The sequence below is a fragment of the Taudactylus pleione genome, unplaced genomic scaffold (assembly GCF_031769625.1).
Source record: "Taudactylus pleione unplaced genomic scaffold, aTauple2 ptg000442l, whole genome shotgun sequence".
NCBI lineage: Eukaryota > Metazoa > Chordata > Amphibia > Anura > Myobatrachidae > Taudactylus > Taudactylus pleione.
The window spans coordinates 1,440,547-1,461,450 of NW_028284844.1; the positions used below are offsets into that span (position 1 = coordinate 1,440,547).

Genomic DNA, 20,904 nt, shown 5'->3' on the forward strand with positions numbered 1-20,904 from the left:
GAGGCTAGAGGAGAGAGTTGTGCCATTTACTGATAAAGAAATAGTGGGAAGTGAGGTTATGTTGGGAGGGTGGGAAGACGATCAGCTCAGTCTTAGACATATTAAGTTTAAGAAATCACTGGGACATCCTGGAAGATATAGAGAGTCAGTCGGAGATACGAGTGAGGTTATACGTGTGTGTGTATGTGTATGTATGTATATATATATATTTCTACTTTAGGGTCCATAGGGGATCCACAGGACACCTTGGGGTATAGGTGATGCAGCAGCAGCATCGGGCACCACAGAGTTAAAACTTTAGCCTCCCAGGATGCACTGGGGGTCCCTCCTCTGTACCCCGCCCCCCAGCCAAGGCCATCAGTTTTTTTCGATGCCCGGCCAGGAGTCGGAGCACATGTAGCAGAGTGGGGCTGTTACAGCCCCTGAAGACTTTCCAAAAGCAGCTGTGGCTGCACATCTAGAGCAGTACAGCATGGACAGTCTCTTCAGACGTCCATGCTGTCGCTCCTTCACCCCCCCCGGTACCAGAACGCTGGTACCGATCCGGGGATGCTGGTGGGGGTCTGGGGTCACTGCTAGCGGTGACCCCGGACAACCCGGACTGTGGCCGGATCTAAGGGGACCAGGTAAACGGCGGGTCCCGCGGAGGGAACCCGCCGGAAGACACAGTCCTCAGGCCTCAGGCAGGGGGCTCCCTGGGGACTGGCTTGCGAGTGGAGCCAGGTATTAACCTGCACTTCCACAGGCCCCAGGGACAGCGGGCCGCGACTGAGCGGAAAACGTCCGGCGTCCCTGGGGTTAAATGCATGCCAGGGGAGCGCGCCTTCCCTGTTTACTGCCGGCGCCTCCCCCGCTGCACAGTGCCTCTCCACAGCGGTCTGGCGGGCTGTGTTCAGCGTTGCTCCCCTGGGGCCCGCCTCCTCTCTGCTCCTCGGCGGCCATTTTATGAATAATGTGCAAGCACTGCTGTACGCTGATGCTGGTGGCTGTGTGGTCCGGGTCCCCCTGCATACCTCTTCTTCGAGCAACGTTAAGGTCAGTGTATGCTGCGCTGTTTCCTACCAGGCTCTGTGTCTGTGTAGTTGATCTCAGCGCTGATAGTGCAGGAAGTTATATCTGCATTGTATGTGACTTAATGCTAGCGCTGTCTGCCTGTACTTTCACTTCTGACTGTCAGCCATATTTTCTATCCCTGTTTTTCCTCTGCTAAAGCCCTTCCGGTGCGGTTCTGCAGGGTCGTCATTGCCTCACTATAAAAGTGTTTATTTGTGAGGAAAGTCACATACACTCCGTTACACTCATCATGTCTGAGAGTGAACGTGATTTTCCATTACTGCTAAAGTGTACCACTTGTAATGTACTAATAGCGGAGGGTATTGTAACACTGGGAGTTTATGCAGGGCGTGTTTTCTAATATCACGCCCAGTTACTGTGTCTGCGAATGTACAGGAAGAACACCCTGGCCTTGTTGGGGTTATCACGGCAGTCGGTTGGGTCCTCACCCATATAGGGGTTCCCCAGGAAACTGAGTGGCCCCCCGTCTCTCCTGCTTTCGCCCACCTATGTCTCGCATGAGCCTGCGTGTGTGGGTTCACGGTCCAATTCGGTACAGAACCTATCGGCCGTGTTACAGGGGGAGCCATCATTGTAGTCTGCTAAGCGGTCTGTAGTGTCTCAGACTGTTCTGCATGATGTAGATGTCATGACATTTGATGACGGTGACAATTTTTGACCTTTGAGATCAGAAGTCTAATAGGGGTATTCAATATGGGTGCGATAACATCGTTTTTTGCGTTAATATCGCACTTTTTAGCGTTATCACTGGTTTTAGTTTTACACCGTATTCAATTTCAAAGACTTATCGCAGTTTTGAAAAGTCTTTGATAAAAAACGGTGATAACTTTTCACCATTGAATAGGTGTCGAAAAAAAGTGCAGAATTGGGGTTTAGGGGTGCAGGCTTAAAAAAAAAATAGCCTGCACCCCTGAGATTGACATTTAAAAAAGAACTGTGTCAAAAAAAGTTAAAAAAAAAAAAATAGGGACACCCCAAAAAATAAATTTAAAAATTGGGGTGCAAAAAAAAAAAAATGGGAAAAAATTGTTAAACAATAGGGATATAGGTTCAGGGCTATTCTGCAAGTATGCGGCACGTGTTTTCTAGAATAGAATTATAGCGGCAGGTGCACAAATGCAGAATTTTAAAAAACTGACTTTAGGGACTTAAAAATATGCTAGTACCCATTTTCATGTACCCCAAATTTGATGGGACCACTTAAAAAAAACGAAAAATTAACCTAAGTGCTCTGCTGCATCACTTCTTCAATGTCGGAAAAAAAACACCTGCTGCGGCTATTTAAATCCCCGACTTTTAATTAAAGGCTAAAACGGGGGTACACATAGTGTTCCCCCATGTTTTTACAACTTTAGGGGGGTCTTACAATTATTTTAAGGAAAAATTCGTAACTTTACGCAAATCCAACTTCGGAGTTTCCCGTTTTCGTTAATTTTATTTTGAATACGGGGATAAGCGGGAGCGCGCACCATACCTTTACGCAGAAAAAAACTCTGATATGAAACGTTAACTTCGCCAGGGAAGTTAACTTTTCATATTGAATACCCCTCTAAGTCAAAAACATATATACCAAACCTTATACAGGCAGTCCGTGCGGTCTTGGTTATTGAGGATGGCAACCCCCCCGTGGCCAAAACTAAATATACTCCTCCGCAGGTGGATTCTCATGTTACACGCCTAGTGTGGAGTACTATGTTACCATGTCCTCCATGCCTCCTTCAAGCATGCCACGGATCATTAGGTGGAAATATGCCTAAAATCCAGTTATTCCCTTGCTGGAGGGGCGTCCAGATGGCTATGGCCGTGGGCTAGGTGTAATTGTCTCTGGACTCTGACTCGTTGCCTGAACTGGCGAAGTTGGTAGGCAGTCCCAGAGCCTCAGCCACGTATATTAATGAGGCAGCCGTTTCCAGAATCTCCTCGCCAGCCGTGGAAGTTCGCCGCACCCTAGGGTTGCGCTATTGGAAAGCGGATGCAGATTCCGAAAAAGGTTTGGAATGCTTGCCCTTTAATGGACAGCTCCTTTTTGGATCTGATTTGGACAACATTGTGGCGACTCTGGCAGCAGCTAAGTCTGCGTGTCTGCCATCGGCGCCGATCCCATCCGGGTCTGGTGCTTCATCCTTTCGGGCCTCTGGGGCCCAGGGTAAGTCCACAGTGCAGTCCTTTCCTCAGCAGTCAACAACCAGAAAATCTGCCAAGCCAAACAAGCAGGCTTAGAGCACAAGACGTCCTACTCCCAGGTCAGATGATAAACCTTCAGCCTAAGGCTTCCCCTTGGGGGACCCCAAAGTGGGAGGCCGGCTTCTTCAGTTTGCCCAGTGCTGGTATCTGACTACCGTGGACACTTGGGTCAGAGAAGTGGTCTCTCTGGGGTACGCCCTCCCTTTTCGGTTTTTCACTACAGGTCTTCCATCCGTTAAGGCCATGAAACTCCAGAAGAGCTGCACTCTATGCTCCAGGCTGGAGTTATAGTGCCTGTTCCGTTATCCCAACAGGGAACGGGATATTACTCGATTCTCTTTCTGGTACACAAACCCAATGGGTTTTACCAGCCAAAATCTCAGGTGCCTAAACAAGTCTTTGAGGTTCTTCGGTTCAGGATACATACCCTCTGTTCCATTATATTGGCATTGGGACCTAGGGATTTCATGGTGTCTCTGGACAATTATGAAGCCTACCTTCATATACCTATTATCTTGGCACAACAGCAATTCCTCGGGTTTGCGATGTTAAGCTGCCATTTCCTTTTTCAGGCACTGCCCTTTACTCTGGCCACTGCGCCTCGAGTATTTACCATTCTCATGGCGGTTATGGCAGCCCACCTTCGAATGCAGGGGGTCCGTCTGTTGTCCTAACTGGACTACCTCATGTTGTTAGCAGGGTCTCCAGAAATCCTTCAGCGCCATCTGCACCTAACAATATCTGTGCTGAACAATTATGGCTAGCTGATAAACTGAGAGAAGTCCTCCCTGGGTCCCTCACTGAGGATGCTCCATTCGGAGCCCTGTTAGTCTCTCAGCACCAGGGGATCTTTTTGACAAAGGACAATATCTCTACATTACAGACGTTGCCTTCGCAGCCGACAAGTGTCTGTGCACTCAAAAATGCGGTTACTGGGTTCCATTGTGTCGATGTTCGACATGGTGGAATATGCCCAGTTCCACTCCAGACCTCTGCTGCAGCTAATCGGATAGAATGGGTTGCCCAATCGGTTAAAAACACAGACGATTGTGCTTTCCCCAGTGGTCCGTCTATCTCAAGCCTGGTGGCTACTAACTGCTCCCCAAACAGGGTGCGCCCCTTTTCAATTGCGGACTGGGTCCTTCTAATGATGGGCGCCAGTCTCCAGGGCTGGGAAGCAGTGACGGGTCCACACTTCGTTCAGGGCCGGTGGATGCCAACAGAATCTGCATTTCCAATAAATCCCTTGGAACTTCGGCCAGTATTCAAAATTCTCCAGCAGATAACACATGTCCTCCACGGACGGTCCATGCAGGTACAGTCAGACGACACCATCACGGTGGCTTACATAGATCGCCCAGGGGGAAACCGAAGTCGGGCAGTTCTGATAGAAGTGTCCCGCATTCTAGCTTGGGCAGTGGCCAATCTTCCTGCCATAATTCGGCAATATTCATGCCAGGAGGCCTCAACTGGCATGCAGACTTTCTCAGCAGTCACGACGTGCATCCATGGGAATGGTCTCTTCACCAGGAAGTACTTCACCAACTGGTGAACAAATGGGGCTTTTTCAGAAATAGACCTCATGTCCTCCAGACACAACAACAAGCTGCCTGTGTACGGTTCAATCACAGAAGACGAAGGGGCTCTTCTGGTGGACGCTCTGTGGGTCAGGTGGACCTTCAGGTTTGTGTATCTGTTCCCTCCGTTTTCCCTTCTTCCTCGAATTACTCGCAAATTCAAGCAAGAAGGCGACACGCTTCTGCTCATAGCTCCAGCGTGGGCCAGGCGGCACTGGTTCTCAGATCTTCAGGGTCTCTCAGTCGACACCCCGATATTGTTGCCTCTGCATACGGACCTGTTGTCTCAGGGTCCTATCCAGCACCCGGACCTCGGTCGTCTGGCTTTGACCACATGGCTGTTAAGTCAGCCCTCTTAAGGTCCAGGGGTTTTTCCAGCTCTGTTAACACCATGCTCATAGCTCGGAAACCTACTTCTGCAGGGATTTACCACCGGGTGAGGCATACTTTCTTTGAATGGTGTCGTCCTAGAGGTTCTGATCCTCAGGTCCTTAGGGTATCCAGGGTTTTGACTTTCCTACAAACGGGCTTAGTTCACGGTCTTCGCCTTGCTTCACTGAAGGTGCAACTTTCTGCCCTGTCAGTCTAGTTTTCAGTGTTGGATCGCTACACTTCCTAATGTCCACAGCTTTATGACAGGTGTACTTCGTATTCAGCCTCCCTTCGTCCCGCCAGTGGCTCCTTGGGATTTGGCTGTGGTCCTGAGGGCTCTCCAAGGACTGCCATTGAAACCTCTGGGCTCAGTGGCTTTCAAATGGCTTACAGCTAAGTTTGTGTTTCTTCTGTCCATTACTTCGGCCAGAAGGGTGTCAGATTTGGGGGTTCTCTCAAGTCCTCCCTTTCTGATTTTTCATAAAGACAGGGCGGGGCTTCGCACGCACCCTGGTTTTCTACCTAAGTTTGTATCTAGTTTCCACAAATCGGACTCCCTTTTTGTCCTCTATAGTTTCAATAAGAAAGGTTGACCTGCCACTAAACAACTTTTGGCAGGATTGATTCGCATGGCCATTTCTCAGGCTTACATTCATAAGGGCCTTCTTAGACCAACTTCTCTTAATCCTTCATCTACTTGGTCCGTGGGTCCTTCGTGGGCAGTTCACCGTGGTGCCTCAGCTGTTCAGCTTTGCAAGGCAGCCACGTGGTCTTCTGTCCATATCTTAGTCAGGTATTATGCATTTCATGCCTTCGCCTCTCAGGATGCTTCCTTCGGGTGGCAGATTCTCCTTCCAGCACAGGAGCGTCCCCCCCCTTAAAAGGATACTGCTTTGGGACATCCCCAAAGTATCCTGTGGATACCCTATGGACCCTAAAGTAGAAAATAAGAGATATGGTAAGAACTTACCATTGCTATCTCTATTTCTACGAAGTCCATAGGGTTCCACAGGACTCCCGCCTGTCGCACCTGTACTGCAGATGGGCTTTACTCTGGTCACCGGTTTTTCCGTCTCCTACTAGTGAGAATGTGTTTCTTTTGTGTTCCAGACTTTCTTCTCTCTTTGTTCTCCTCCTCCGGCCTATGGCTTGTTACAAAACTGATGGCCTTGGCTGGGGGTCGGGGTATAGAGGAGGGACCCCAGTGCATCCTGGGAGGCTAAAGTTTTAACTCTGTGGTGCCCGATGCTGCTGCCGCATCGCCTATACCCCAAGGTATCCTGTGGAACCCTATGGACTTCGTAGAAATAGAGATAACAAGGGTATGTTCTTACCATATCTCTTATTTTCTATATATATAATAATTTATTATTATTTACAGTATTTGTCCTTTTGTAAATTATTTGGATTGTAGCTGTCATGGGCAGGCCCGTCAAGAGCCGCGGCTGGCCCGGGTAACGGGGCGTGACCTAATCGCGGGAGGCGTGGCCATGCCCCCTTCCTGGAAACAAAAAACAAAAACTGGGGGGGGGGTCGCTCTGAGCCCTCTCAGCCCTGCTCAAAGCCAGGGGGGCGCAATCAGTGTGATCGCTCCCCCCCCCCCAGGCGTAGGAGACTGCAGTCACCCACTGCCGTGAGGGAGGGGGGGGGGTGGCGCCAGGCCCTGGGCCCCTCAGGAAGCCCGGGTAATCTGTACCCGCTCCTCCCCCCTCTCGTCGCCTCTGGTCATGGGATGTGTTGAACACACTCTTTAGAAGTTTTTCTTAGTTATTTTTTTCTGTAGGGTTTTGACAGAAAATCCTATTTGCGTTGTCTTCTTTCTTTATATTGAAGGATTGAAAATCATGATGAATATGTTGGTAAAATGTATCTCTACTTATGATGAGATTGTTGCTCCGTATTGTCAGCAATAACAAGTGTTCTCGATGTGATGCATTTTATAATAACCTGAAGATCTTAGTGCACTAATAAGGTAATTAGACATTTTATGACATTGCTCATACTTTATTTATATCTCCCAGGGAAGATTGAGCGATATTTATTCCCCTGAAATATTTGACCTATCCAAATCCATTTGTTTTAATGTTTGCATCCTCTTTTATAGGCCCTATAAAAACACAGATAATATAGGATTTATACCTTATGCAGCATACATTAAGTGCGCCGTGCCCTGGTATTCTAGTACCTACTGATTTATTAATTATAGTGGGGAGGGGCCTGCAAGAAGAGTAAACAGCAATAGTTTATCTATGAGGAATTCAGCACAGAACTGTCGTACTTGTCCTGTCACTTTGTTCGGAACGCCATTAACCGATTTTTACCTTTTCCAGGCTTTAGAGGGCAGCAGAGAGCTGGGAAATGTCATTGGAACGGAGCACCGAGCACTAGATCTACAGGCTGAGATGCAGAGAGCGAAAGTTCTGAGTAAGGGAAATAAGCCCTCTATAATTCACAAGATCCCTATCTCCCCGTGTGCTGGACACACTTGTAAAGGCTTGAGAGAGAAAATGCCAGATCATCAGGAGTCAGCCACCTGTGTATTATTGGGAAGCTGACATTAGTAGTGCTGTCAAGAGGATCTAGAGTTTCGGAAGTAAAGACCTAAGGCCACTGCTGTCTGGCTTCAGAGCCGGGTAAAGGGCACCTTGGTTTGTGGATTGGGTTTTCTGTCGCTAGATTTCATATCTGTGTAAGTAATGGGGGCCGATGATTGTGGACTTCATATGGTGTGTTCAAGTCACTACTCAAGCTCCCAATTCTCTCTGGTGCCTCTTTGGGGAAGTTTAACACCTTCTGAATGCAGTTTTAACTTTTTTTACTCCTTGTGCCATTGGCCCTAATCATCGATGCCGGATTTATACTCCCATGTGGGGTCCATCTAGGTTGCACATTTTGCTTAAGGTTGACTACAAGCCCATTTAAAATAATGTTACTGTTCCAAATTAGTTTGAGCGATATCCAACCCCTGTAGTAATGTATATGGTGCCTGACATTCGCCCTGAGCTTCCATCATAAGTGCGGCTCTTCTACCAGAGTCCATTATGCGAGTTGCCGTCTTCTGAGACCTCCTTGTGTTGGACTTTAACAATAACTACAGGTGTTTTAAAAACACAACATCGGAAGTGCGGTGGGGTTAGATATTCGCAGCATTTTTCTGGCGCCCAAACCTTTACCACGGTTTTATCGCTTCCTCTCCTTTTCGTGTAGCTGCGAGCATCTTACCTAAGCCTTATATCCACTATTTCAATTGAACCTGTCCCCTATATCCAGGGGGGAAGAGACGTTTTTAGGCCTCTGTGATGTCACTGGCTCTTAATAAATAGACTATACTTAGTAGGTTAAACCGGTAAACAGCGCAAATATTGGTGACGATCATGAGTACTGTCACGGACATGTATGAGGGGAGTCCTGGCATGTAGCGTGTCTGAGATTATTGGGTGCATATGTGGGCGGCTACACGCAGGTATTTATGAACACAGCGGATAACTTTCTCCATGAGGCTTCTCATTATGATTGGAATATATCTTGTAATTAGTGACTGTTCGTATTTAGCCCATGTTGTAGTGCTTCCCAATCCCCCCCCACAGTCACACAAAGGACCCTTCTTACCAGACTGTCATGTGAAGCCGAAGATTGGGGGGAACGTGCAGGAATTCTTTACATTTCTGTTTCAAATCGAGGGTGGAAATGTTTTTCATGTGTCTTTGATTCAGCTCGTAAAAGAAAAGTCTCTGGTTCTCTTATAGGGCACTAAGAATCCTTGGACAGCAGATCATTCCCTATGTAAGAGTAGTATACTCCATTTTATATCCCATCATCCGTGGCATGGCTTCCTATTGCGCACATATTGCCAGAGGCTCGGATCTCTGTTGCACCCATTAGATTGGAGTTTTCCGCAAACGTACAGGCATAGTTTTGGGGTATATGGAAAATTATATATTTTACTTAAATTACGCCTAGATTGCTAGATTCTAGTAATTGTAATCGCTGGAGACAGTGGGCCTGATTCAGAGCCGATCGCTGCTGGCGAGCGCTCGCTCTGAATCAGGGCGTGTTTTTTTTTTTTTCTCTCCAGCTCGCTCGCAAAGCTGTGGGTGACCACCCACAGCTTGTGTGAGCGGCCTGGAGTCCGCCTCGATTATTGCGACCATCGGGCTTGCGACGAGACCCTGTGGGTAGGGTCTCGGCTCCCGCAAGCCCGTGTAGACTTCCTCCTCTAATAGAGCAAGAAGTCCACTACTGACATCACTAGTGATGTCAGTAAGGCCACCCCCTAAACGCCAGGCGTTCCTAAGGGAACGCCTGCGTTTGTGCAGCCACCCCCCTCCCCGCCTACAAAACGGGGCGAGCTGTCACTCACCATCGACAGCCGCCCCGTCTTGTAGCGAGACCCGTTGCGACTTAGCTGCCGTCGCTGGACGGGTCTTGCGCATGCTCACGCCGGAGGCAGCCCATGCACTGCGGGGGACCATCGACCCGCTTGCAAGTGGGTGTGAATCAGCCCCAGTGCCCTTCATAAATCCTCCCCCCACATGGAGTTTTACATAGATCCGTTACACTTTCCAGCTTTGCACATCATTAATGAATCCATAAGCGCTTCTGTTGCAGGGGGCAGATGATGTCACCGAGTGATTGCAGTGCAGTCACACAGTCTATGGTTAGTGTGTGATTGGATAATGATGTCACCGAGTGATAGCAGCGCAGTCACACAGTATTTGTAGCAGGTTAGTTTGTGATTGGATAATGATGTCACCCAGTGATTGCAGTGCAGTCACACAGTATTTGTAGCAGGTTAGTTTGTGATTGGATAATGATGTCACCCAGTGATTGCAGTGCAGTCACACAGTATTTGTAGCAGGTTAGTTTGTGATTGGATAATGATGTCACCCAGTGATTGCAGTGCAGTCACACAGTATTTGTAGCAGGTTAGTTTGTGATTGGATAATGATGTCACCGAGTGGTTGCAGTGCAGTCACACAGTATTTGTAGCAGGTTAGTTTGTGATTGGATAATGATGTCACCGAGTGGTTGCAGTGCAGTCGCACAGTATTTGTAGCAGGTTAGTTTGTGATTGGATAATGATGTCACCGAGTGGTTGCAGTGCAGTCACACAGTCTTTGTAGCAGGTTAGTTTGTGATTGGATGATTTCCCCAGGTGATCACAGTGTAGTCACACAGTTTATGTAGCAGGTTAGTCTGTGATTGGATGATTTCCCCAGGTGATCACAGTGTAGTCACACAGTTTATGTAGCAGGTTAGTCTGTGATTGGATGATGATGTCACGGAGTGATTGCAGTGCAGTCACACAGTCTATGTAGCAGATTAGGGTGGGATTGGATGGTGATATTACAGTACATCGGGACACAGTGCAGTTTAAAAATTTATAAACAAGTTTAGCTTGTGTTGTGCAGATTACCAATTAGTGACCGTTATAATTAGAAAAGTAGTTTAATTTCAGACGTATTATAGACCGGCCTAATTACAGTTGTGCTTTTAATAATAAATCTTTTTCTCTTGTAGTATGTGATGTAAGAAAAAAGAAATTGGAGCAGAGCACTGGCTAATGGTAAGTATACAGCCGATGTTGTTTTATTATAGTGTATGGTGATTTATAGATGCAAACAGTATGCCACTGAGATAATCCGGTAACTTTGCTAAACTCTTCAAGTAAATTAAATTGTGACTGTGCATGAAATATTTAGCTTCCCATGACCAAGCAAAGCCACCCATGAGCACTAGATACCAAACTTCATAAAGTTTAGTGGTTTAAATTTTAAACTTCAAAATGTTCCCTCGGTTTCAGATCTGGTGCCTGTTCTGTAATGAGGGCGAATACCCCGGGGGTATACACTGAGCCAGCGCATGAGGCGTTCCCACCAACCCGGGGACACAGGGGTGCTCACTTTCTATTAGGAGAGATTTGCTATAGAAGTAGCTAAAATAATCTAATAACCCACCCACCCCCTCTAGTTCATGATCCGCTCAGTTCTCACATGTGTTTTCTACCCTCCAGCTTCATAGAATGAATTTATGTATAATAAATGTTTGTTGCAATATCCCTCCCCTGTACATTATTTGTTGTCTTCATATTGTATCGCCCTTTCTCAAGAGTGATTTAAGGGTGCCCCGATCGCTTAAGACTGATACAGCAAGCAAGCACAGACAAGAGATGGATGTAACAGCAGTCGTATCGCTACATGTGATTGAGTGATTATAATTACATAGCATGAAATCAAACTTACAGTCAGGTGCATAAATATTGGGACATTGACAGAATTGTCATATTTTGGCCTCTATTCACCACCACAATGGCTTTGAAATGAAACAAACAAGATGTGCTTTAACTGCAGACTTTCAGATTTAATTTGAGGGTAATTACATCCAAATCAGGTGAACGGTGTAGGAATTACAACGGTTTCTATATGTGCCTCCCACTTTTTAAGGGGCCAAAAGTAATGGGACAAACTAAACAATCCTAAATCTAACTTTCACTTTTTAATACTTTGTTGCAAATCCTTTGTAGGCAATTACAGCCTGAAGTCTGGAACGCATAGACATCACCAGACGCTGGGTTTTATCCCTGGTGATGCTCTGCCAGGCCTCTACTGCGAATGTCTTCAGTTCCTGCTTGTTCTTGGGGCATTTTTCCTTCAGTTTTGTCTTCATCAAGTGAAATGCATGCTCAATCAGATTTTGGGAGATACAATATAGCAAAATCATTTGCATGCGGCGAACATGGATATATCTCTGTGATTATACTCTGAGACAGAAAAATAATCCCATCCTAGGTTACTTATAACCTGTTCAATCAGGCGTGGGGGGGGGGGATAAGTAGCGGCTTTGCACCTGGTTGGATGGGACAGGGGGCGAGCTCAGATCTTCCACGTTTGCAGAAGTCATGGGCTTAAATCGGTCACGTCCTCGCTGCCTGTCCAGGACAGTCTACCAGTTTTGATGATGATCTGGCCACAAGGGGGTGTTCTTCCATTAAAGTCTGTGGATGATATTTCATTCTACATTCACTGATAAAGCGACAGGGTGTTCCCGATGGTATAAATAAATACAAATGTATAGAGGAAGCATGCTGTGCCAAGCTGAAATCTAGAGCCGATAAACTCTACGTATACTGTGGACATAGGGCCTGATTCAGACCCAGTCGAAAGGCTGCGTTCGCACACAGCCTGCTGATGTTTGCTTTCTGATAATGTATACAAGACGCAGTGCCCGAACCAGTCAATGCGATCGGGAAGCGTTCGCAGCCTGTACACAGGCGCTCCGCAAGCATGAGTGACAGGACGTGCCGTCTGTGGGTGGTGACGGGGTGGTTGATGGTAACGGGGGTGTGGTGGTGAGAACGCAGGCGTGTCTGTACGTATGAACGTTATTTCAGGGGCTTTCATAATTAAGACGCATCGTCAGCGTACACGTCACATGGCTGAATTACACACAGCAGCACTCGCAGTGCTTGCGGTAGGGTATGGTCAGCCACAAGCGGTACGTATGGGTCCAATGTTACCGATTGTTTAATACACTTCCGGGAGATGACGTGTGTTACTAAGGGAAAGTGGGCGTCTTGTGTCAGGCGGGTGGGCGTCTAAATACATACCGCGATCGCATGGCAAAACATAGTGGGCATGCTAATGTCTTGCTAGCGATCGCAGGATTTGCATACGTTGGCTGTGGATGGCTGCGTGCGAACGCAGCCTTGCGACCATGTCTGAATCAGGCCCATAGTTTCATCACAATTTTAACGTATGCTGTTCTTATGTCAGAAAATCGATGCAAATGGAAACTTTGTTTTTAAAGCTACTGTTCCATGCAGTACTCACATTTTAAGGCCAATGTTTTGTATTTAAATAAACAAATCTAAGACCATAAAAGTAAAACTGTCTTTTCAAGCAAACTACGGCAGCCCTCCTCCTATGTGATTGGCTGGACGCTGCACCTCTTCAGCTGATCTGATCTCTGTCCAGTCCCTTTCTTTCAGGTTGGGAGTGCTGCGCTAAATGGGGAAATTTCTTCTGGTCTTAAAATACTTTCCCCCTGTATATACAAGTGTCCTGCTGGCGTCACCTGCTGATCTGTCCGAGGCGGCCTGAAAAGTCAGCTCCCAGCTCCTTTCCTTACTAGAGCCAGTTACTGAAAGTGCATCTGTTGTCTACATAGAGAGGAGGCAGCCGCTTCGTAGATGGGACCTATATTCATGCAGATGAAGCCTAACAATGGACGTAGTGACATTACTGCCTAATCCATGCATGTCATCATTATGGCTTGTTAAATAAACGCACACCACCCATGACGTGTCCTGTATTGTCCTCATTAACTTGACTGATGAGCAACAGCTAGTAATATTCATCTTAAAATGGTCCAAATACAGAGAACTATGCAATAAAAATACAAAACCATTACCTTAAATCAGGGGTGGGGGACCTTTTTTCTGCCGAGGGCCATTTTGAGATATATATATATCTATATATCATTATTGCGGGCCTGTGCAGGCCATGCCCCCTCCGTGACACATCACACTTGGGTCGGGCCACAATCGCTGGTGATTACAGCAATGCCCGGAGCATCCTGAGGATGTTCCGGGCAGCTGTAAGGGCAGTGGTGTGACCGTCTGAAGCATCCTAAGGACGTTCCAGGCGGCACTGCTGCATAGATTCTGGCTGCTGGGTGCCGTTCTAGGCACACAGCTAGCCAGATGAGGCTAGCAGAAAAAATGCTCAGGGGGCCTTATACGGCCCCCTGGCCTGAGGTTCCCCCATCCGTTCCTTAAATGCTCCAAACTCGCATCTTGTCACTTTGTGCAATTAGAGGGTGTATAAAGGACCCATGGATGGGGAGGAGGGGGGCAGGTAATTTCCATGGCTGAGGGAAGAGTCTGGGGGTTTAGAACGAAGCTTGTTTAGATACCAGGGTTCCCCGGATCCTCTACTCTAGTCTATACGCTCGTTCTGGAAAGGGGATTGAAGCCTGAACCATCAAACGATCTAATGTGCTGCTATTTCCGTACCAGGAGCGGAGAAGACTCCCATTAGAAGGCTTCACACCTGCACGTGGTGTCCCCTCCACAGGATTCTTAATAGTTTGATTAAAAAAAGAAAAATGTGTAAAATAATAAAGATGAGGTTTTTTTTATTTCCTGCTGTAAGAGAATTGATCATATGTAGAATGGGGATCATTTTGGCCATTGTTACAACATTATGTAGACAAGTGACTGGACACCCCCGCACAAGTGACATGGTACACTCCTACAGCAGTCACGTGATCGTGAAGGTATAAAATGAGAAGTATAGAATTGTTCTCCATAACTCTGTGCTCCCTACATTGTGGCAGTTCTACGGAAACGACAAATGTTTTTATCAGGGCAACGCTGGACTGGTATATAGAAAATTCGGTAACTCGGATGGACTGGCCAGCTCAGAGTCCAGATCTTAACCCCGATTGAGAACCTCTGGGACAAATTGGAGCGACTGGTGCGTTCTCGACCTTCTTCAGTGTCACAGTTGGTCACTGTACTTAGGACGGAATGGCAAAACATACCGCCTGCTGTTATCCAGGAACTTGTGGACACTTTGCCAAGAAGGGGTCTGCAGTAATCACAGCACGTGGTGGATCTACAAAGTACTGACGTCAATAACATCTCGTTGATCTATTTGCTGTCAGCGTCCAATCGCTTTTGTCTACATAGTGTTGTAGCTGCCAGACAGTGAGCCATACCAAATCACTATACATTACTGTAGGTCACCCAAGCCTGCAGGCATCCGCACCAAATGCTCCATAACCCCCATGGTAAACGATGCAAGTTTGTTTTTTTTTTGCCCTTAGATCTGCAAATATATCTTAAATTTTCACACACACTATCAAATTCTACATAGAAACAGTTTAAGTTAATATATACAAAATAATTTGATTACGAAAAAAAAAAAATATATTGTTCCATTTAGATGTACACTGCCAAATTTCAATTGGTCTCACAAATAGTCCTGCTGAGTAAAGTATACTTGCTGGGCCGCGGGCCTCCTCCAAGGTGTTGTATGTGAACGGCAAGGAGGGTGTGAAAGGGGCTGCCCGGCCCCCCCACTGGGGAGATCCTCTAGTTATTGTGATGCAGGGGGCTGCGATTTCCTGCATAAACTCAGCACTTGTTGAGACTGCTGTGTGCTCCTGTCTATGCGCATCGCAGGGGCTGCGAGGATCAGCCGAGGGTGCGTGATTTAGCAGCCGTTCAGATGGAGTTATAACCACCTTTTGGAGACAAGTGCAGAGCATTCATCAGGACCCCTTGAGCGGCATAACCTTGCCCAGGAAAGTCAGGGAGAAGCAGTATTTAGAGGCGACGGCCCCTGTCAGCCTCAGCCTTGTTGCAGAAAACTTATGGAAAAGGAATTTGGACACAGCTGGAACTTTTGTCGATTCCAGCACTTTAACACAAAATTCAATATTTATTTCCGTTTGCTTCGTTTTCAAGAACCGGCCCAGAATTTACGACTCCTGGGCGACGAGAAATGCTCCAGAGCCAAGTCTGTCTTGCAGTTTAACACTTTGCAGACACGGGCGAATTAAAAGGCTACGATGTTCGGTGTGCGGGTACATGTGCAATCTGCACCGTATTACTGTAGCATATTCGGCCATTTAGTTCTTGAACTAAACCTGATCTAATGAATTGACTTCATCCAATTTTTTTTGCAGTCAGTAATTCAAACATAAACTATGGGTCAGGCCTGGTATTTGTTCAGGATAAGATTACGCTTCCAGCTTTCCCTGGAATCTCCTTCGTAAAGCTTGCACCCCGCCATATTAGCTTTGTGAGGGGAATAAACCTGTAATTGCTAAAAATTTTCTCTGTTGTGCTAAAGTGATTTTCACATTCGCTAGGAATGAGCCATACCGCTGGTAGATAGATTGGTAGTGCCCGCCCTTCGCCATAGGACCATTTATTAAGCCTGTTGTATCAAGGCACAAATCACCATCCTCAGGACACACCATAGACTCCGTGACTGCAGGCTGCGTGCTATCCAACATGCCGCATCCGTTTCCTGCATTCATATTTACAGTTACTGACATTGGTCTTTCAAATGTAACTGTTGCGCCAGGGTTGGGCGCAGGAACCTTTAAATCTAAAGGGTGGGTTACAAAAATAGCACCTTCTAGTGTAGTATTAATGAATTCAAAGATAAAAAAAAATCCAAGGATAACACCCTTTAAAATACATGTGTACCAGAAAAATATTGTTCAGCAGCATGTGTGTATGTCTTTCCTTTTCACAGGGTATCATGGTCGTCTTGTTCGCCGCAGGATTTCATAAAGTGAAAGAATGAAAAAAATATATATAGCGCAGTACTGTTTTTGAATAGATTAAAGGATGCTTAAGCGCCCACACCTGAAATTGCAGTGAAAAGGGACCAAGATTTTCCAAACGCCTTAAAAAAAAAAAAAACTATTCAAACCAATGTGTTGTTAAAGTGAACTTTAGGCGATAATTATACCAGTACCAGAATAATAATAATAAAAGAAAAAATTTCATTCGGTGATCATCCAACAAATGTAATGCGTACCAAACGCCAGTTTAGCGCCTGCTCATCTGGTGGCGCATAAGACGAATCCCAGGTACCCAATTCACTCCAGTAAAAAGAAGGAAGTCCTCAAGCGCATAATAAGTTTAAAAAATGTTATTCACACATGACAAAACAGGCCGTAGCGCCTGTACATTTCACGACATAAACTTCAGCTTATCTGTAGAACCACACTTTGATAAAGCTTCCTGGACTGGAGGCGAAACGCGTCAGGGGAATCATCACTTACTGCTACACATTGCTACAAGCTGCTACTTTGTTTCCTTCTCCACCGGACTTTGCTTTAAACAACCGAATTTCTGATTACTTGAAAGCCGGCCACAATACAGTTCTCATACTCTGCTTGGGGATGCTGGACTTGGATTAATACGGGGACAGGTGAAGGCGGTCACAAGTTGACTTTATTATAGCCTCCGGACCCATTGGGGCTGTAACTGTGTGTCACCGGTTCCAGATTGGTAGCAACCACTTCAGCAGCCCATTCGATTAATCCCGTAAAGACCAACTAGCGCTACATTGCTGTAGATCCTAGAGGTGGTTATACCAGAAGCTTCACCTCTCTTCACACAGAGGACTACAAATATACATTTACTCTGCGCAAAGACCTGGAGGCTGGAGATGATGGATTAATATTATTATGGTCCTGTGAGATCACTGTGTCTTTGGACGTTTTACATATATTTTAAAAGTTTGTGATTCCCAGTAGGGATCGTTTTTTTATATACAGTATATAATAGGAATATAGCAGCTGCTGTTGTTTTTTCTACATATTACTTAGACGAGTCTGTATGGACTTCTTTTAGAGAAGTATTATAAAATATTTGTGATTGTAATATTGGTGCAAATGCTAAATAATATATTAAGAGAGATTTCTTAATCATATATTTGGTGTCTTGACAATATTCTGCCATGCCCAGCTATTAATTAATTTAATATTTGAATTGGTCATTTATAAGTGCAACACAAACATTTCTCTTGTGCTTGTCTGAGACTACCTAGGTAATCTAATTTTTTGGGTTCCTCACAAACCCTTAGGTGTATGCAGCTATTTTACATATTTATACATTTACATATAAAAAAATAACTAGCGCCAAGCTGACTTAGATTTTTTTCATTGATTTTAGCTGTAGAACCAGTCCTGCTTCTTTAAAATCCAAAAGAGGGATAGGTGCAGGGCCAACCAATAAACCCCAATGTGTTTCCTCCGTTGCTTTTAGGACGGACTTCCTTTGCCTTTGGACCAGAAAGACAAACAGAAAAACCCTTTGTGGGGCACACTTGAAAAGATATATATATATGTATGAATAAAATTTAAGGTTTTATTTCTAACGTTTAATAGGGTCAAAAGACAGACACAATAATTTAAAATATTATCTAATTATCATATAATTTCACCATCAGATAATCTTAAAAATTAAAAAAAATTACAAACTAACAATATATTGTTATGATTGGTACCAATCACAGGTGTATGAAAAATAAATTAATTAACAAAAGGATTAAAAATATGGTGTGATATACACATACCCTATTAATAGTCATAACACTGTATTGTGATTTTGAGATTTATTATCTGATGGTTAAATTATATAATTAGATAATAATTTATATTATTGTGTCTTTCTTTTGACCCTATTAAAGGTTTGAAATAAAAGCTAAGTTTTATTCATACATTTATCTTTTCAAGTATGCCCCACATAGGGTTTTTCTGTTTGTCTTTCTGGTCTAAGTGCTTGATTGTATACTACCAAATATTACCCTGTATAGCAGGATAACAGATAAAAAAAAACTCCTTTATCAACTGAATGTAATGAAATAAATCTAAAATATAACTTTTATTAAATCTGCACTTAAAAGAAAAAAAAATACTTTTACACACATAAGACGCAGACAAAATATAAACTGTGGTATTTATCAGTCTTATGTGTGTAAAAGTATTTTTTAGTTTTTTTATTTAAGTGCAGATTTAATAAAAGTTATATTTTATATTTATTTCATTACATTCAATTGATAAGAGTGCTCCCACAAAGGAGTTTTTTTTCCTCTGTTATCCTGCTATACAGCGTAATATTTGGTAGTATACGTACCGTATGTAGTCATTACTCGGGGGTTTTAATATCTTTGTATCACATCTCTTAGCCTGTGCAGAGTATTCCCTTGATTGTCTAAGTACTTGATGTGCTGACCCTAGGGAGCAACTTTAATTCACTTTCCCAAGGGATTTAAAACACATTGTTGGTCAGTCTATAAACACAAAAACATATTCACATTAGCTCCGTGCAGAGAATCTTTTGATTTTGGTTACCGGACTTCCTTTGCCCGCCAGACCTGCGTATCGTCCCCCTCTGTTGGAAGGCCAATTTGTATCGGTTCACTGGTAACCCACTCCTCCATTGCAGAAATGGGCCCCCTGCATGACTCCCAATAAACAAGCCATTTAAAGAGGGTGCATATACTTTAAAATCGCCAATGTGCGTGACAAGTCCATTCTAAAGGAAGAACAAATGGGACTTTCTGTGATTTTTTTTTTTTTTTTTTCTGATGAGAAAAGTGTCTGGGGATGCGTAAGGTGATGGGAAAATCCCAGCGAGCCACGCTGGCGTTCTGCCTGCTCACAGGCACTTTTGGATGTGGTTTTTTCGTGATTACTTTGGATTAGTTCTGCTAAAAAAAATGTTTTAAACCCGTGACCGTTCTGTGGCTCGCTCGAGTCAGAATGTCACATTATCGTCACATGGCAAGGCATGAAATTTATTTACTTAACTTTGAACAAGCTTTCCTTAAAACAACTTAATAGAGAACATCACTGCATGAATGGCGGCCATTATGTTGGGTCCACTATATCATTTATCTTGTACTAGCAGCAGAAATGGGAGCATTGTTTGCCCATGACCAGCATTTACTGTAAACAAAATATTTTCTAACATAAAGTAAGCAGCTGCCGGATAGACTATGCCGCTGGTTTTCTGGTGTTCTGCGCGGCCGTGTAATGGAGGGAGAGGGTGTACTAATTCTCCACCTGCGGTCTCTGTTTTATAGCACCTACAGTCGACCCACATGTTTCTTTTACAGGACCGCTTCACTTGTCTACGCTGCTTGAATTGCACTGTCCCAAATATAAGGGTACACAGGGTGTTTGTATGGGGATTATATGCACACACAGTGCAATGGGAATGGAGGTGGTTGAAAAAAGCCCCGATCTCAATGATTGCTGCCTTATGGACCGATGATCAAGACAGGAGCAGCACGTGGGGGGGTATAGGTGTTCCAATTTGCCCCAAAGTAGGGGCGTGTGCGCTTGCTTTGTTTTTTTTTGTTCTTTATTATATAGGGAAAATTTAAAAAATTGCAACATTTCAGTTCCAAAGTGGAAGGTTACAGTGTGGAGAACGGTACATTCGGTACATTGTGGAGTGCTGATCTCCAGTCTGGACACAAGTTACCTTTCCTCGCCCCAAGGTTTGGTTTAGGAAAGTGCAGCCTGTCTGAAAGCCAGTAATGTTTTCTATCTGTAAATACTTCCTGGGACATAAATGGTCTTTAATTGCAAAGGACCATGCAACTGCAAAATTAAAATGTTTCAATATGGACACTGTTCAGTATTAGCCTGATCCTGTTATAAGGTGAAATATTTCATTAGAAGTGTTCAGCGCTACAACATGCTGTAGCCAATCATCATCAAGACACTCCCTGAAACGCACAATATTTCTTATGGGCGGGAGTGACTTCTCCACTTGAGTGATTATGTCGGTGAGGGCAGGGCTCCATGTGACCTGATGGGGAATGGAGGCATTTATACTGGAAGGAGCAGGGTCCCCAGTAGCACAGAGTATATTAGGAGATGAGTGATGTGTCAGTGAGGACAGGGCTGCATGTGACAGGGGCAGTGACATGATGTGTGGAGGGGAATTGAGGCAGCAGGAAGCCACATACTGAGAGTTATATAGTGGAAGGAGTAGAGACCCCCTGCAGCACAGAGTATATCAGGAGATGAGTGATGTGTCAATGAGGACAGGGCTGCATGTGACAGGGGCAGTGACATGATGTGTGGAGGGGAATTGAGGCAGCAAGAGGCCACATACTGAGAGTTATATAGTGGAAGGAGCAGTGTCCCCCAGCAG

General features: G+C 45.1%; 1 protein-coding gene across 5 annotated transcripts in view; it reads left to right on the forward strand.

Annotated features, from left to right (window-relative positions):
• ITGB3BP (integrin subunit beta 3 binding protein) overlaps nt 1-17,402 on the forward strand; it is a 45,943-nt gene extending 28,541 nt beyond the window's left edge. The window contains exons 6-8 of one of the 5 annotated variants that reach the window (XM_088447820.1): nt 7,538-7,631; nt 10,728-10,773; nt 16,478-17,402. In XM_088447820.1, coding sequence (XP_088303946.1) covers nt 7,538-7,631; nt 10,728-10,771 — 138 coding nt within the window. In that variant the 3' untranslated portion in view covers nt 10,772-10,773; nt 16,478-17,402. The other 4 variants (XM_088447816.1, XM_088447817.1, XM_088447819.1 and 1 more) reach the window with 4 other exon arrangements.
• The last annotated feature ends 3,502 nt before the right edge of the window (nt 17,403-20,904 follow it).